General features: G+C 42.2%; 1 protein-coding gene across 2 annotated transcripts in view; it reads right to left on the bottom strand.

The window, feature by feature from the left end:
• LOC144725015 (aryl hydrocarbon receptor-like) overlaps window positions 1–19,928 on the bottom strand; it is a 94,175-nt gene that overhangs the window by 26,492 nt on the left and 47,755 nt on the right. For both annotated transcript variants that reach the window (XM_078604449.1, XM_078604456.1), the window contains exon 3: window positions 6,532–6,617. In XM_078604449.1, coding sequence (XP_078460575.1) covers window positions 6,532–6,617 — 86 coding nt within the window. The remainder of the gene's footprint in view (window positions 1–6,531; window positions 6,618–19,928) is intronic.

The following is a 19,928-nucleotide window of genomic DNA, read 5'->3' as shown; positions in this document are numbered from 1 at the left end:
TGGCTTTGAAAGGCCTTCGTCCAGCGGTGGATTGATGATCAGAATCAGAATCTTTATTTATCCTGGAGAAATCCAATAAGCTATGAAGCTCTTTCATCGCAGATGGCTGATGATGACGGCGATCATGAACAAGAGGGAAACAAAAATCATTCAAAAATTTGACTTCTGGGTATGTTAAATAATAACGTCATTGAAAATAAATAAAAATATTTTTAAGATAGAGAAACCATGTGCTAAGTCGCAAGCACATGTAACCTGCTCACCCACCTATACTGGACATCTGTGGAAAAAGAGCTTTACAGCTCATCGGATTCCTCGTGCAGTCTAACTAGAGATTCTGATTGTGACGTGGTCGTTCATGGCCGCTTGCGCGAGTGCACGTGGGGGTGTGCCGCCTCCATTTTGACACCTCCACAGTACCAGGCCACGTGGCCATTACGGTAGACACTGGCACTCGTCACGCGAACGCACGCAGACAGCCGTGGGTGGGTGGGGGGGTTTAGTTCAGGTGCAGCTCGGCCACAACACAGGACTCAACAGCACAGTGGCGGACGCCGCAGAGGAATACATTAGCATTCATCGTTAAATAATTGTGTTTTTCTTTTAAATTAGCATATTTCTGGTATGTATCCCATTTTGTTTCTTTAATTATTTTTTTACCAAGAAGCGCATGGGAGAATGACCAATGCGCACTTCCAAAAACCACAGAGTAGCACACATGCACGGTATTATAACATGATGCATTATCGCTAAGTCTCAAAAGAGATTTAAAAGTTAAAATCTGCAATTGCTGCCAACGTTTTGCTTTGCGATTTGAGAATTTTTCTCTTAGGTCATGTGTTACAAATTTCGTTGACAACATTATTTTTGCTCCACAGCAGCACGAGATACTGCCCTGAGCCACAGCTAGTACCACTGCATGCACATCTGTAACATTTAATGATGTATGTTTGTCCTTTTTTTTACCAAGCATGTCCGTTGCTGTTCCATGACGATGAGGAATAACCCTAAGCAAGGACAGCCATAAATGCACAATTTAGCATGTGCCACCACCCCCCACTTACCATAGCAAATTCAATTACCAGACAGTGCCGGATTGTATGTATGTATGTATGTCAACTTCCTTCGTACTATATATAGTCAACCGTGATATATAATCGGAGGCGCGGGGGAAGGACAACAAACTAAACACCAAAAAGCAGTTCTAAAGAAATTAGTTTTCAATCTAGATTTAAAAGTGCATAGCTCCAGTGGCTTCCTAATATCGGAAGGAAGAGCGTTCCAGACGGTCGCAGAAGCGCATCTGAAAGCGCGCAATGCAATGGCCATTTTTGTTCAATGGTTAGCCAAAAGCCGCTGTGAAATTTAAATAATGATAATAGATAAATGTGCAACCATGCCATTTCTTGCTCATGCCACTCCTGGTGGAAAGGCCTCAGCTATTGGGAGCACTATAGAGTCCCGACAGAGATATTAATACCACTCTATTCACAAAATGTGTGGTATCGATCTGAACTAAATAAATCCAACAGCAGCATGCAAGTATGGGAAATAGTTAAAACTGCATTCCATCAGTCGTCAACCGAAACTGCACTTCACATTCTCTTCTCATGATGAATGGTAAAGGTCAGTGCTGTAGAGAGCTCAGTCCACTGCATCTCCAAGCCCTTCGCCTTCATAATGGAGTGCGAAACAGAAACTCACTGGCCAAAAGGATTTAGATATGTTCTAGCCATATCTGTCCAATTAGGGGCAGGCACCGTTGTGTAGAGGTGACCACAATGGATTCCTGGAGGTCACTGGTTCAATCTCCCGGCGTGGTAGTTGCCGCATCGGGCAGGTTCCTTCACTCTCTCCACCTCTATCTACCTAACAGTATAAATGGATACACCACAGTTACTTGAGCATACGGGTCACGAGGGATGTGGGTAAAATGTGGGAACTCCCTCTTCATTCAAGATGTCTGGCCCGCTTTAGATGAGTTGGACAAAATACTGTCTAAATGTGCCTCTCGAGAGGGTCTCTCTAGTGGGGTCCACTATTTGCCAGCAGTGGCATGAGCAGGCAATTTCAGGGCTGCCCCTTTACCTTTGTATACTTTTCAGCATTAATCAACTCGTAACCAGTTATAGGATAAGTCTATCCCAAAGGGCTTCCGCGACTATTCCACAACGTGTTGCGTTCTTCAGAAGAACTAATTATATTTTGTCCTACAATGTATTACAAAAAAAAAAATCATCATTAAATATAGATAGTATCCATGCCACCATATACTGTAGTACATATTTGATATATGATTGAGTTTTTTCCCCCCCTTTGTTCTCCAAAAACGAATGAATGTGTTTTATTATTTTATTATTTCCCTTCTACGTGAATTTACCGAAAGAACCAATAATATGAATGAATGTGTGTTATTTAAGGGAGATCTGCCAGACCGTCTCATTCATCACCAGCCATGATCAATCTACTGCTGGATGAAGGTCTCCATAAGCTGTCACCGCCTTTCACAATTACCCTCCCACCACCCCAGCTATGACAAACCCTATCATACCTTCCCCTTTTTATGCCACAAACAATGCTGCTTTGTCACGGACCACTCCAATAAATTACATCTACAATAATAGTGCATGTCCCGTCCCACTACAAACAGTGCCTCGTGGAAAATGGCGGTGCGTTTTAATTACACTTCCTAACGTCCACGTACACAAGTAAGTGGTTCACACCAGGGGGCCGATGGCTCGGCGATATCAGAGATTCGGTTATGAGATTAGAACTAAGCAGAAAGCTCCTGATACATACATCCAGTTGACCAGTAGTTCAGCCGACAGATGGTGTAGGGTAAGCTGGCTAAACAAACAATTGCCTGATGCACAGCCTTAGACTGTTCCCAATAAAAAAGAAAACATCTGTCAGGGACTTCACCGTTCATCATCCTTCACATATTTTGCATCCATCCGTTAAAGTTGTACTTGGACAGTGTTTGCATGCGGTACACAGTGCCAATATGCGAAGGTCATAAAATGTATGGCCAATACTGGGCAATTAGAAGCTTACATAAGAAGTTACATACGTATAGGTTATCACTATATTGTGAGTGTTTATCAGTAAAATAACATACGATCCAGAAACACAGACTTGCTGTTCCTAAAACAAAACGCAAGTGAGTCTATGAACGTGAACATGTGTCTTCAATAAATATTTATTACGTGAATCAATTTATTCAAGTGTGAAATGTTGTGACGTTTTAGCAACATTTTTGGAAGACTTCTTGATCCGTTGCTAGATTCGAGAATCCAATAGCCGATCTCCCAATGATCTTATGCGTGCCATCTATCCATCTCCACTCGTACGATGACTTGCAACCCTTCCTTCAAGGAAGGTTTTCTCGAGGTTACGTCCCATATTTTTCACATACCAAAAATTACACAAAGTTGCACCTTTAGATTTTTTACAGTAGGGTCTGCATCTCGCCAATATTTCTTAGGCAAGCGTTCATCTACGTCTCCATGCAGGAGATGTGCAACAATATTCATCAGGACCACATCTCAAAAGCGTACATTTTCATTTTGCTAGCAGTATAGCAGCATTAATTGATCGTTATTTGCATGGGTAAGTTGTGATGGAAAAAAAATACTTCTCACCAGCCAAAACTTTCGTACATTCAAGGTACCATGAACAACGGCTGAGTTATTCAATAATTTCCTTGAGTTAATTTTCATAGATTTTTTTAATCATAACTGTTGTCAGCAACTCTGATGTGGCAAGTGTTCTCTCCATTAATGAACATTGAGTTCTCGAATACAATTTTCAGAAAACATCTTCGAATGTTACTGTGAATGATCACCTGAGTGAGAGTGCGCATACTTTCCCACTACTACTACTTTCATTAAACTCTGTGTGGAACTGTCATTACATATATAATTCAGATAACACATTTGATAAGGTTCTTAAATAGCTAGGTCTATATATAGTGTAAAATCTGTACATCAAATACAAAATAAATGTGCATGTCAAGTTTTTAATCGGGAACAACAATAATGTAGTTCTTAATTTTTCATCCTGATAATATAATCAATTGATGAACTTACAGATGTTCAGTATACCAAGCTATTAAATTGGCAATATTTAAACACAGTCCAAGTTTCATGCATTGCTGTATTTATATGAAACAAGATGGAACCAGTCATAATATTTACGAATGCTCAAAATTACAGAATGCTGAACTTGAGAAGCTATCTTGGAGTAAACTCAACTGACTCATCAGTGGCACTGCAATGAACAAAGCCAGTGACCACAGTAAGCTATACAACAACTATAAACATTTTTATTTTATTTTACCATGTAAGGCCCACTGAGCTATATAACTTTTTTCAGAAGCCACCTGGCCACAAATGATAGCCGATGAAATGGCTTATCATGTGGAAAGTTATAACAGAAATATACTCCAATAAAGCAATATCCATTTGCTTCCATGACGCCAAAACAAATTATCCAGATGATGAACTTAACCTCTATAGAGCTGAAGCCCAAAGCATCCACTCATTCTCCAATACAACGGCCATCATGTGCCACTCAGTGGCAAGTGATATTACCGCGGCATGTTACCATGGCCAAGCCCGGTGCACTTTCAAGGCACGGTGGAATGGTAAACGTTCTCTGTTAAGGAGTCCCACAACAAGCCTCGTATGATATGCATTAGCACACATACATTACACACTCAAACAGAGTCCACAGTGGCTTACTCGATGTTGAGAAACTTGACAGCGAGCGGCTTGGAGAGGGATGGTTCTTATCCATAACCCGACAACCCATTGAAGTTATTTCCCCCATGCGCATAGGCAAGCGGTGTGCTGTCCCGTGGCTGTTATAGCAGAGCTTCAGGCCTTGGGCGATGTAAATACTGTAGCCGCATAATGGAATTTCCCCATTTGTTCATTACAGAACACTTGTCAGAGTGGATCACGTCAATGAAGGGCCAGCCTTCCATGGACAGTGCGCAAGGCGTGATGAAGGGACACACACATTTGCCAGCAAAGGATATTTATTTTGCTTGCTCTGGGAGACCTAGGCAAGTAACACGCAGACTTTTGAGGCCCAATTCATGAAGTGTTTTTTGGTTGAATACCAATGTTAACAAAAAATTCCGCAACAGCGACTCTGACTGATTCCTGCAGCAGTTTTATGGCATGCCTTTTCTGTGAAAAATCAGTAGAATCCCTTTCCACACTAAAAACCCAAAGCCAATCAGTGGCTGGGGGAGTGCCGATGGGAATCAGGGTCGTGGTGCTGACATCAATATCTTGCCCCATTGACGGACAGAGCCAACCACTCAGGCCTCGTCCAAATCACAAAAACAAAGATCCCCAGTATAGCCTTAATAGACTTTCGGATCAAGTGCTATTAGCGAGTAACGCCTATGAAGGCCGGCACGGCAGACGAGGCAGTGGGTGACCAGCAAAACACGCCCGACCGCCTATGTCTCCCTAGTGGCAATGTTTATACATTGTGAAAGGTACTCATTTGAGGCTCAGTCAACCTATGAGAAACCCAGTTCAGATAATCGTCACTTTCAAATAACAAAAACACACAAAAAACAATGTAACTGGTGTTGACAAAACATCTTTACCTGCAAATAAATCAGTTGCCATGACAATACACATCGCAAACATCACTCCCTGCTGTGAAAACTCAGCAGTACCCTCCTGAAAAAAGAGTCTTCAGCCTCAGTGAGGGTTTCTTGGGTAAACAAGCATAACAATAATTCTACGGTTTTACCACATGTTATTTGGCAAATGTTTTGCTTTTACAGAAGCTACCAGTACACTTTCTTACGGTAGTTTTTTAACATTTCATTTCGACTGAAAAAACCCTTGAGATAGAATACCTTGCTAACAAGAGTGGCCTGGCTGTCAATTGATAGACACATAGCGAACAGGTAATGACATGCATACAAAATATATTGAATCTATCACCTAGAGAGTAAGTGGAACCGAGTTCATGAAAAAGCTTCCAGCACGTGGAGCGAAACGTCGGACACCATGCCGAACAACACGCTCGGTGCAACCCGACAACACATCGGAGAGGTACGCTGCACAACCGTGAAAATCTATGCAGCGAGACCCAACTGAGGAACAGAATTAGAGCGCTACTTAAAAACAATGTTGGTGATGATGATAATGATGAAGACGATTATTGTGATGATGATGATAATGATGATGTCCAACATCATTCATTTTATACTATTAACTATTTTTATTTTGCCAGGTAAGGCCCACTGAGCTATATTGCGGTTTTTCAAATGATAGCTCAACGAAGCAGCTTATCACGTGGAAATTTATAGCAGCCTAATACTCTAAACGCATGTTGATTCTAAATGTGGAGGAAAAAACTGGAGGACCGGGAGGAAAATCCACGCGACCACAGACAGAACATGCAAACTCCAAATATACAGCAGGCGTCAGGGTCGGGATCGAAGCCACGACCTCCTGTAGACCAGGCAAAGTAGTTATTATCTCGCCACTGTGTACCCACCTGCAAAAGGAGTTCACCCTCGGGTAGGACCATGTCGCTTGTCCCCGAGGCATCCTTGATCCGGTCACCACTGTTGCTTTTCAGGGCTAATTTAAGAGAGAGAGAGAGAGAAACAACGCCACAACAAGAAGTGATTCAGCACAACAAAAATGCATAATTTAAACGGACGTAAAATAATTTGCCCAGAAAAATGTTCACGAGCAGCATGTCCCTTCACAAGTAAATTGACAAATCCGTGCAGAACGTCTCATAGACAGACAGACAAGAGCAAGCAGCCAACCTTTAAGTGGACAAGAACTCAATGTCAACATATGACCAGGACTCCTGCGGAGGGAGCTGGTAGGGACGTTGGGTTGCTCGGTCAATGGCCAGGGTCAACGGCGGCGTGGTGTATTCCGCAAATATGCCCGACTGTGAGGGCGGGCACAAGCCGGCGTGAGTAGGTTAAACGTTGAGTTTTATAAGGGCACCACGGGGTGACCAGCCCCTTCCCCACCCAGCCCCTCCCTGCACGACGGACGGACGGACACAATAATCCCCTGTGGGCTGGTGTAACCAGGAGGTTCCTACCAGTAAAAAGTGTATATTGAACTGGAATGGCTAATCGCTGGGAGTTTATTTTTATTGCACCAGGTGTGCAACGTTCCCCTCCACTTGCTGGAAGTACAACCCGAAAAGGCACGAGAGACTTTATTGTTCTTTATTTTAGCAAATATGTCGTCTTATCTTACATACACACTGCATCTATGGACGTTATTTATAGCCAGAATAGAGCTCACTATTAGAAAGATCATCTCTTTTTAAATCGTACATTCTGCATTTACCTTTCAATGCCACAAACAAAGCTGTTTCAATTATCCTAGAAATCTATTTTTATGAATATTAAACTAATTAACCACTTTGACATCACACAGAAGAGATGCAGCGTTAAATTTTAGAATGTTTTGTTACGAAACATGCTTTTTTATATTTGTTCACGTATTTATTTATTTGCTGATTATAAAGAGGGAATGGAGCGTAAATGCAATGAACTCACTAAACTAATGGCAAGGTAAAATACCACATTTCAGTTTCATTTATTAGGTATAGCGCTGTGAGCCATGCGGCTCTTGACTTGGGTGCAAACATGAACAAAGAACATCTTAAAGTGCCTATGCGCAACAGAAACATCCAGGAAAAAACAGCAAAGTCTTCCAAAAAATTCAGTCGATGTGCATGCATTGGGTTCAAGCGGTGATGGGGTCAAGAGCACACGATGTCTCTGATTCGCCACAGTGGCAAGATGTTATCTCCCTCGCCTGGTATGCAGGAGGTCGTGGGTTTTATTCAGAATCTGACGCCTGTATATTTGGAGTTTGCATGTTCTCCCCATTGTCGCGTGGATTTTGCTCCGAGTCCTCTGGTTTTTCCCTCCACAATTAGAATCAACGTGCGTTGAGAGTATTTGGCTGCGATACATTTCCACACAATGAGCCAATTCGTTGAGCTATATTTTTTGTGGCCAGATCACTTCTGAAAAAGAGCAACACAGCTCAGTCGTAGTTTAATAGGCTGACCTAATGTGATCGCCCATCACTAGTTTGACCTGAAGAAATATGATTTGTCTATAAGCTATTGCTCTTCCCTGTGCACAGCGTCGTGGTTGTTATGAAATGCCACATATTTGGCAGAAAGCTTTTGAACTGTCCGCGTCTTTTGGGGGCCAGCATGCCAACAGCGGACAGTGTTAGTCACAATGTCCCATCTGTTTACCCGCAATGTGAACTAATGCCCTTACAGTCCCTCAATAAAAAAAGCAATCAGCCAACACCCTCAGGCTATATTTACCATAGTATTTCATTATGAGGAATACCTGTCATAAATCATTAGAATAAATAAAGCAATGTGGAAATTTATCTAATTACTAGAAATAAATTCCAGGTCAATATCAACTGTGCATGAAGGCTCAATAGAGATAGGCTCATCCAGGTTAATAATCAACTTCGACAAGGTCGCATAAAATTGCTGCAGCCTCAGACAAATGGAGAGCATGGCGAAAAGCATGCATGTCTTTGCATGTGTAGTGGGTTCAACTGAGTCACAGACGTATACTTGGAGGCAACACATTTATTTAACTCCAACACAAAGGGGTAACTTCCCCTAAAAGAATAACAACCTATGGTGGTGACCACCAGGCTAACTACACTAGTTACAACGTAACTGCTACTACAGACCGGGACCAACAGCTTGGGTCTGGATCCATGTGTTGGAGACTCGTTGATCGGAGAACGTAGAGTGTAGACGAAGGTTTCTTCAGGGTGAACAATAACCGCCGGTCCCTCTGGGGGACCCGGCTTATATTCTCTGCGGCGTGGCCGGCTCCGCCTTGGCCACGCCCACCTTCCAGAATCCTCGAGCAGGATCTGGACCCTAACCACGTGACCACCCCTAGCCCCCACTTGGGGCCCTTTTGTAGACTGAACTGGTCACGTGTCTTCTCGGGTCAACCAGAGTGCCATGGCCTTTAGTAACTTCATTCCTACGGCCGGCACTCCCACACCCTGTCCTGTAGGGCTGGCACTGCACGCCAAACGTGGTGCCGTCTAGCGCTATCAATCAGCGCTCACCGAGCTCCTCTAGGTCCGGTGTTACACCCACACCATTGTGGTGTCCGCGATGTCGTTACACCGCGCGCCGATCGCAACACAAGCAATCGTCTTCAGGTGAAAAAATACAGCAGGCGGACTGCTAAGGCATGAAGAAATATAGCTAGAGAGCTACTGCAGCCAAAGGTTATATACGTTTGAGATGGGTACAACCCAAGGGTAAGTGGGCGGGGCTAGAGATGAAATTTGCAAGTAAATGTAAGATCGCAGAGCTAGGTACAACTATATATTCCCAGCGGTTACGAGAAGACACAAATCAGCCATTACAGTACTCTTGTAGACAACACAATCGAGTCTGAATCTGAATATGGCATACCTGTCAACCCCTCATCAGTGCCTACCTTATTACAAACCAATTCAGACCTAATTGGTCACCCCGTGCCCTTATAAATATCAACGTTCATGCTATAAAGTACCATCACATTGGAGAAACACGCACAAATAGACAAAAACATGTTCAGCCCGTATTGAAACGGCTGTATGCCGTATGGACCTGAAAACTCAATTTCCCTGTCTAAGAATAGAGGTAAACCGTATGGGTTTACAGGTATGGTATGGAATGATCTTACGTGTTGCGTACACTTACGGCCATATCATGGTTACGCATATGCGCATGCGTGCTCGCGTTACATGCATCCATGGCCATCCATCTGTACACATATGCGTCTTTGATTATGCAAGCGCAGCATGGAGCTGATCGTTTTTACTCAGCGCAAATAAAGAACCCGTTTCTGACGGTAATCTGATTATCATATTTAATCTGCGGCACGTTGGACATAAAAAACAGCTCACGCTCAAATGTTGTAATTGTTTCCAACTTAGAGGAAAACCTCGGTTTTTTTGCTGGACACATCTGTCATAACTTGCTCTCGTTGCTCAGGTAAATCATGAGTAGAAATGAAAATCCTACATTTTCCATTCACAAAAATGGTCAATTGTTTTCATGGGCATAATGCTTATAGGTGTTATATGCATGCAGCCCATGTATAATTACAATCCTTCCATTTTCTCGAAGTATGCAAATAAATGCTGAAACATTCATGAGTTGTCTACAAAGCAGCACATCAAGGTATCTTAAAATAAGTAAATATAATTAGATAGGAATAGTTGATATATGTTATGGTTACTGCTTTGCCATCGTAAAATGATAACGTATGATTTAGTCTCTTTGGAGACTATGAGAAGTGAGATAATATACAACATTCAGCAGATAAATATGTTATAAACCCTACATGTGTTTGCAATTGTTTTCCTGTACATGTCTGCACATTGTTAAAGGCAATGTAATTGTTCATCTGGCTTTTGGAAATTATTCTTTAGGCATCTGAGACCAATTGTCAAGGGTGTGAAATGCGAACATTTGAATGATGCTACAAGGCACGTTGCACCGAATGTACTAGTGCATAGGTCATATATACATAACTCTCTACACTTGGCATCTGTGATGAAGAGCTTCATAGCTCATAGGATCCCTCCAGTCTAAATACAAATTCTGATTCGATACCAATTCATGCAAGTTGGCATAGAGGTTATACTCTTGAGGTATACAAATGGACACAACTTCAGAGTATGTATACATAGGGATATTATTGAAAGCAGTCTGGGATTAAAATATATATTTCAAAATAACTTTGAAGCCACAATCGTCCACTGTTATCAAAGACATTGTGTACCGTTATATGAATGCATCCTATGTATCATTATAATACTCCTATTAAATCTAGATTATAATACTCCTATTTCCAAAAAACAAGGCAGACAAATGCTAAAACATTGCTAAATTGTATAAATAATTACTGTAAAAGTTATACATTTAATATGTTTGTATACGTGCCAACGATCCATCTTGAGTTTAACCAGACTGGATTTTGTGGGATCCTTTAAAGATCTAGACAGTCTCATCAGTGAGCTCTTCTCGAAAGTGATGCTGCATTGGCTGGGTCATGTAGCCCACATACCAAGCAACTGCATGCCCAAGCAGCTTCTGTTTGGCCGGAGAGAAGGGGCTAAATGGACACGGCTTGGGCTAGAGAACAAAAAAGGGCTGATGTGGTACAAGAGGATGTAAAGCTGAATGGACTTGCGAATGACCGGTTCAAGTGGTGTCAAGATTGGTCTCTGTGGAGGAGGCTCGTGAAGGACGCTGCTACTGGGCAGTTGGAGGCAGCCGCCCTCCAACAACAGCGGAGGGCATGTGTGCGACGCTCACAACGAGCAGAGGCCGGGCAGCCAAAACCAATAACACATTGGTCTGTATTGTGACCTCCTGTCAACGAGTCTTCGACACTCCACATGGCCTCAAGGTGCACCTAGCCTGGCACAAGCGCCGTAGTGATCGCCCACCACTTATTGGTAAATGGTGTTTGTCCTTGTTGTTGCAATTAACACCTTGGGCACCTTTGCAAACAACGGTGTTCCATCTCGAGATATTTTCCAGGCGAACTATTTTAACAAATAACATGAGCACGGGTTGGCTAAATATGGTGCGAAAGAAGTTCAACATATATTTATACATACAAAGCCATGCAGTTCAAATAATGCATTGCCTAAAGAACAGAAGTAATTATTTCATGCATGTGTGGTTTAGCCTCGTGACAATGACCGATATACGCTGTGATAGGACGCTCACGCATGCTTAGCACTGCTAGCGCACTTACACTGCACCCACCGCTGGCTCTTTTATGATTTAAATATGCGGCATCTTTCCATGTTGTGGTTTCAAATGGACTCTTTGTGCACATGTATAGTGACGTATATTGGGTCACTATGGCGTTTAGCGCCAGCTACTGAAAGAATAGTGCAACTGTGCGTGTTAGAGCCTCTCTCTGGCACCAGAGTATGTATGGCATGGAAGGGGGCCCTAGGGGGCATGGTTCTGGTGACAGTCAGGGAGAGGGCAGTTGAGGACGTGACATTCTAGGTGAACCCGAGAGGGCATGTGACCAGGACAGTTTAATGAGGGGGGCCAAAAGGTGGCGAGAAGGACACGTGATGTATAGCCAAAAACCTTCTAGTAGGATCTAGAAGGGGGCGTGGCTGAGGGCGGAGCCAGGCCACGCTCAGGGGCATAAAAGAGAGGTCCCGAGTGCCGATGGAGGCTGTCTTCTGGAATAAACCCGTCGGTGCTACGTCTCTTCGATCCTCGGTCCTCAGTCTTCGGTCTTTACGCTCGGCATCGGGGGTCAGGCAGTGTGTTACTGACTGACCTGGTTATGTAGTTACCCCGTTGTAGTCTAATAAACGCGTTGCCTCCAAGTTCAAGTGTATGCCTCCGTAGAACCCACTATACATGTATAAACATCAAAATAGCTATATCCAGACCACTGCACCTTCAGTCAAATATATTAATTACTGGCAAAATGAATTTAAAAGTTACGTCAGCGCTGAAGTGTAATTCATCGACTACATATATAAGGCTCATTTTATAACAGAAAGTCATGAGCCTATGATAGTCTCCTATGGGAAACTAAAATATTTTAAAGTAAATTGCTGAAATAATATCATGATACATTTTGCCTACATTTCAGTTCAAGAAAATGTTACATAAATATACAAACATACATGATGATTATTTTTACAGCCATTCATAGAAAGTGAATTACTAATGTTTTTAAACATATTTTTTTAAATAAAAGATAAAAGATAGCATTTTCAATAAATTTTGGCCTGAATATGATATATTAATTTCACATATATTGAGAATATTTTGCAAATATAAACGTATTGTCTATATATTTAACGCGTTAATATGTTTTAAAATTGTATTTAAAATAAATAGATATTTGTTCTGTATGGGAATTAATGCGCCTTTAAATTCACCAAATAAGTAGACAAGGGAGTATGTCAAATTATGTTTTAAAAGCCTGTGGACTTTCCTGATGACCGTCGCCCAGTTACAAACAAGGTCATCACAGATTTAACTTCACTGAGTCTCATTTTGTTGGGTCTTTCGGTAAAGTCGCGTAGATAGGTTCAAAGAAAATAATTTTAAAAACCAGAAAACTACAACTTTCGATCGCAACGCAAGCACTCGTCTTCAGGAAAAAGACGACCGTTTTCTGTAATTCTTGAACCTATCTACGTGACTTTACCGAAAGACCCAAGAAAATGAACTTCTACTGTAACGAAAGCTTCAAGTCAAGATTCACTGAGTCTCACCAACGAGGAATGTGGCCTGCTGAGCGATTGCTTCACCTGGTAACCTTGTACCATAATCAGGTCGAGTACGACCCACTGGACACCCATCCATGATCCCAGCACCTTCCACCCCCTTCTACTTCTAGCCCTCACTGCCTCTTGGTAGTTGGGGAAGAGTCGAACCTGTAACGTTCTTCTTCGCCAGCAACCTCGACCACGGTCTGTCCCTTCTGTGACTGCCAGAGGTGTGGACTCGAGTCATGTGACTTAGACTCGAGTCAGACTCGAGTCATGAATTTGATGACTTGCGACTCGACTTGGACTTGCATAACAATGACTTTGTCCCACCTATGAGATGTGGACTCGAGTCATGTGACTTGGACTCGAGTCAGACTCGAGTCATGAATTTGATGACTTGCGACTCGACTTGGACTTGCATAACAATGACTTTGTCCCACCTATGAGATGTGGACTCGAGTCATGTGACTTGGACTCGAGTCAGACTCGAGTCATGAATTTGATGACTTGCGACTCGACTTGGACTTGCATAACAATGACTTTGTCCCACCTCTGGTGACTGCCTTCTCAGATTCCAGAGCACAGACCTTTTTCTCTCCTGCCCTTCACTTTCTCATTACATGACCGAAGTAGGACATTTCTGTTGTTTCCGGACCGTGACTTTCAATGGGGAAGTCGTGACTCCTTCTTACTGGCCAAAAAAATGCGATAGAGTCAACTATGAACAATGGGCGGTCAAATCACTTTCACAGCCATCATCACTTCCACTCCTACTTGAGGCCAAGGCATGTGACACCAAGGTATATTATGAATATAGTATTACAATAATTAATTATTGTTCTCATCTTACAGTATTACTTATTGAAGCTTGATGACTCGAATTTTAGATGTATCAATTTAAACAAACGACTTCTAACAATTATTCCATTAAAACATTAATTCCATATGCAACAGAAAAAAAGCACAATAAAAAAATACCTCGTGAGGTGCAGTTACATTTAAACGCGATACAAATCCAAATTGCATGTTATCGAGTTGTATCGGGTTTTATTATTTTATTAATATGGGACGTAACAAATATACTCAACGTTCTATCCCTGGACAGTTCTATGCTCAATGTAGAGTTCCCTGATATGAATACAGCTCTGGTCATCCTAGCAAGCTCAGCTAGTTATTGTACAGTATAACACATACAACATAGCCGTGATTGATGTGCAACTTGCCTTGAAGCCTAGTTTGTATGTGCTCATGATCATGTCATAACCCCGTATTGCATATCAGTCAAAGAGTGAATAAGCATTTTTCCACTTCTACTACCCAATATATTATTTGTTCAGGATGTGTGGTCTCTGTGTAAAGACACATTTAAGAATCTGCACATAAAATCTCAACTTTTGGATATAACTAGTGAATGCATTCTAAAGTCACCAAACCTCCTTCACTTTGTCTATCATCCCTCTGAGGTCAATAAAATGTATACCACATAAAATAGGATCTGTGGTAAAAAAAAATACACCCTTCATTATATCAATTCTGATCCCTTTAAAATGTGTCTGAATTCACCCTGCAGAAAATGTCAGGTGCATCACATGTACCATATATAGTACAAGCATGCATATGCAAACAAGGCTCATGACGTACGAATGTGAAGGTGCAATGGCTTTGTCATCACTGTGGCACTAGCTGGATAGAATAAATGTTCCATAATACACGAGAGTGTGTGCCAACTAACATGTGGTTGAATTATAGACATTATGGTATTCATTGCAGCTGGTGTGGGGCAACACTGTTATAATTCAGACAGCTAAAGTGTTTTAACTGATTCTTAGCGTGACTGAGGCATCATGTGAAGGAGGCATATGTTACAAGGGTGAAAATGCAGCTTATGTACTGAATACAAGTCGTTTTGAAATTAAACCAAAAACACATTATCCTTTTTTACAGGATGAAGAAGTTGTGAGCAGCAGTTTAGACCACATGGTAAAACATGATCTTAACAATTTAGTCTGTTAGATTTACGCACAGTGCAGTAATTTCACATTTCAGACCACAGGCACTGACCTCGTTTCCTCTGTCTTCCATTTCAAAAGTGCAGGTGCAAGTCAATGTCAATTGAATTTCTGCCATCTGAGACACAGATGTTCTGCATAGACCTAACAGACGAGAGACCCAGGTACGATACAAAGGTTTAAACAGAATAATGCAAACAGCTTTTGTCACTTTGTCCCAGTGAAACTCTTTTTATGAAGCGGCTGCTTCCACAAAATAAATGCTCGGAATAGGAATTTATCACAATTCGTCTGTCTTTCATTGCCACCGATTCCTTTCCACCTTTATAATTCACATCACAGCTCGAACCGAAATGAACCGTGCACAATTATGGAAGTGCAGTGGCTAAATAGTGCTGCTAAACACAGACTTCTTTTTACACTGTTATGATTACAGCACAGTGACTTGTCAAAACATAACGTGAAACACCAAACTATATCATGCATTTCAGAAATTGCAAGTGGGGGTGGTGGCTGCACCGCCAACTAAAACGACACGTGTCCCACCATCAACTGACGTGCATAAGCAATTTGGCACCACCCAGATACTAGCTGTGCGCATAAACCCACACGTGCACCCACACATGGACCCACACATGAACCCACAGAGGCACCAACCCATGAACCCACACATGCACCCACACATTAACCCACACATGAACCCACACATGCACCCACACATTAACCCACACATACACCCACACACGCATCCACACGTGCTTACATGTGTAGTGGCGTAACGCACGGGGTTGTCAAACAGCGGGTGCATTTGAGGGCGAGCAGGTGCAAGCGTCAAGACGTGGAGTAGCAGCCAGAGAGTGGCGAGCAATTAGGGGGAGAAGCAGTGATAAAGCGGGTGCATTTGGGGACGGGCAGGTGCGAGCGTGGGAACACGGGGTAGACGCCGGAGAGGCGGAAGATGGAGATGATAAGAGAGAGAGCACGTGCAGCAGGCGTCGCTGAGGTGCCAGCTGAATGGGGGGTAACTGGGAACCCTTAATGAGGAGGGGGATATAAGGTGTGTGTGCGGAGCAACACGGGGTGGTTGTTGGTTGGAGCTGAAGGAACGAATAGGACAAGAGCCGGGGAGAAGAAGCCTGGGACCTCGTCCTCCACACCTCGTCCTCCCCAGTGGTGTTGGCTGATCCCCCGCAGGGGGCAAGGACGAGGGTGGAGGTGTGAGACAAGAGTGACAGGCTAACGGAGTGTTGAGTGACAGGCTAACGGAGTATAGAGTGACAGGCGAGCAGAGTCTAGAGAGAGGGAGTTCGGAGCAAGGGACCGTTGTGTTAGTGTGAGGATCATCCATAAGGGATGCGAGGTAATAAAGTGACACAGGAGAAAAGCTAAAAATGTCCGTGTGAATACACCACTACACATGCACCCACACATGCACCCATACATGCACCCACACATGCACATGCACCCACACGTACTTGCATACATGCACTCACACGTGCACCCACACATGCACCCATACATGCACCCACACATGCACATGCACCCACACGTACTTGCATACATGCACTCACACGTGCACCCACACATGCACCCATACATGCACCCACACATGCACCCACACGTACTTGCATACATGCACCTACACGTGCACCCACACATGCACGTGCTCCCTACACATCAGTCACAGAGTCATTTTTATAGATGTAAGTTGGACCAAGGAGGGTCTGTCTGCCCATATCGGCACCATCTGAAAGGCAGGGCCTACTTGGCCAGTATGCAACCTTCACATACTGTATACAACCACAGCCTGTCAAAGAATGGAATTCCACACACACTTTCATCTAATGGGACATTCAAAAGGAAACTCTCACAAAGTAAAATGAACAGCATCAGGTTTTCCAGCCAGAAGCATCAGCGACTGCCTCTTTATTTTGGGAGCTTGCTTTAACTGTAAAAAATGCCTTTTAACTCATCCCAGGTCTACACATTCACGTGTGAGTGCCACGACTCGTAAACTAGAAAAAGCTAATAAAACAGGCCGAAGAATAGCTGAGGCAGCAGAAATCACAGCTGCAAAGCACCACCTTGAAGACGTGTAATCTGTGTTGTGTTAATATTTGTACAATTACTGGGCAGAAACTTACTAAAGTAACTAACTACTGTATTGAATTAACAAAAAAATCTGAAAAAATCTGTTATATATTTTTCTTTGTTATTCATCCTATTATTATTATTGGACCAAGTTAAGCTAAGGGGCTCCACGGTGGCAAGATGATGTCTACCTCGTCTGGTATTCAGGAGGTCGTGGGTTTGATCCTGACCCTGACGCCTGCTGCTGTATATTTGGAGTTTGCATGTTCTCCTCGTGGACGCGTGGATATTTCTCCGGGACCTCCAGTTTTTCCCTCCACATTTACAGCATTTGGCTGCTATGATTTTCTACGTGATAAGCAACTTTGTTGAGCTATCATTTGTGGCCAGGTTACTTCTTTAAAAGAGCTATAGATCAGCGGGCCTTTATCTGGTAAAATAAAAATACAGGAACTCTTCTACTTACGAACATTCGACTTACGAACTTTCAGAGATGCAAAATACCGATCCGTATGTCCAGTTGCCTGTTCGGACCAAGAGGCCTAAGTTTAACTGCAAAACATGAAAAACCAGTGGCATCTACATCTACAGGAGATTATACAACTTTTAAAGCCATTCCCCGTGTTTAGTGTACATGCCATATCAAATTTTTGGAATCGACAGGAGTAACGTTTAATGTAAAAAACATAAATAGCAATTAGAACGGGTGGGAAAGTTCTGCTTCCGACTGAAGATATCTCCAGGGTTGCTCTGTCATATCCGCTTCCGTGGGCCGTTCTCTAACAAAAATTACTGCACTGCCTTTGCAAGAGATCCGGAGAGATTATTCATCTTACGATGAAGCCGATAGCACAATTGGGATAGATTTTTGTTTCTCAAAGAAAATGAATATATGTTGATGCAGCGTGGCTAGTGTGAGATTGTTACACCATCTCTGTGCACGGCTCCAGTCTTGGGATGTTTTTTTTCTGTTTTTTTTGGAGGAGTAAGCTGACTCTCCCACTCTGTGCATGTGCATTGGTTTGTGTGAGAGGCACTCACTCCCCCATGCAATTAACAAAAAACCCAAACGCATTTGTCAGTGTATCAATTGAATAACATTTGTTTCCGATTAAGGATTATCATCTTCAAATTTCTATTTTATTTGATGCCCTACCACGATCTAAGTAATACTGAGAGTAATGTTATGATGTCTGTGTGAGTGTAACTAAGAAGAAAATATCTTCTCTCCGTAGTATACATGACAACACATTGAGAGAAAAGAGTTTGTGTGTGATATATTTTACACATTGGCTTATGTAATTAAGCTTTCTCTGCAATGTCCCTCCAATGTAGTAAAAAAATGTTGCATACATTTACAGATCTATTCAGTGGGAATCGTAACATTTTCCAACACAAACGGTATTTTCTGCAATGCTCTTATGCTGTATCAGTAAAGTGGGGATGTATTGGCAAGTTCTATTTGCTATAATGGAAGGGTTGTGCTCACTGCACGATGGACATAAACACTAGAAAAAAGTTGATGATGGTTCTTAAATGAGAAGCAACTATGATAGATTCCGTTCTAAGTGGTTTAGCCATTCAAATGCTTTGTCTGAGAGTTGGTGAATTGCAGACACACCGCCTTCTTCATATATATTTTATATTATTGATATTCTTATTTTTATTGTTTATACCAAAATTATGCATAATTATATATTTAACTAATTATCTATTTTATATATTTAAACAATATTAGTTTTATTTAGATTTTTTTTAATATATATTTTAAATATTATATTAATATTTTGGGGGAGTGCAAAATCATACGGCCCATGGTCTGGTCTTTCATAGCCACGGTATCCATATCTTCCTAAACTAAAACACATTAATGTTGATTGACGCCAATATTTCCATAAGGTGGAACGATCCTTCACATTTGAATGTGAATTAATCTGCAACACTTATTCATGGAGGTTTGAGGAGCAATTGTATTTGTTTTCCATTCAATTAATAAGAACATTATATAAAAAAAACCATAGGGCGTGCACTTTATGCCGCCTACTTTGTGCATGGCATTGCATAACTCCTTGCAGCCCTCCCTGCCAGTCAGCTGTGCATCTAAATCCGATTGGTTGAAACGGAAGGTCAGTGTAGTGGCCACAGCTGATCTGGATTTGTTTTAATCGCTGCGATGAGGATGCAATGCAAGCCACATGGCCTGCCCAGCCGAGCCCCCCTGCTCATCCATCCCTCCAGCCAGTGTCTCCATTCCGCAGTTATATTATGTGTCATATGTGCACCTAGATCTATAGATTTTTAGGCCAATTTATACACAACGTCGAATGTGCAGTCCAGTGTGCCAAAGCTAATATTCCGAAATCACTTTGTCCACATAAAAATATTCGGCATTACTGCCAAGTTTTTAATATCTTTAAAAAAGTGAGTATTGAGTAAATTAAATAGAAACATGATGTAACCTTAGTGTTGCAATGCTCTTGAAATTATATATTTAAAA

Source organism: Lampetra planeri, chromosome 2 (assembly GCF_965212315.1).
Source record: "Lampetra planeri chromosome 2, kcLamPlan1.2.h2, whole genome shotgun sequence".
Lineage (NCBI taxonomy): Eukaryota > Metazoa > Chordata > Hyperoartia > Petromyzontiformes > Petromyzontidae > Lampetra > Lampetra planeri.
This window is presented reverse-complemented; position numbering and strand designations above follow the sequence as displayed.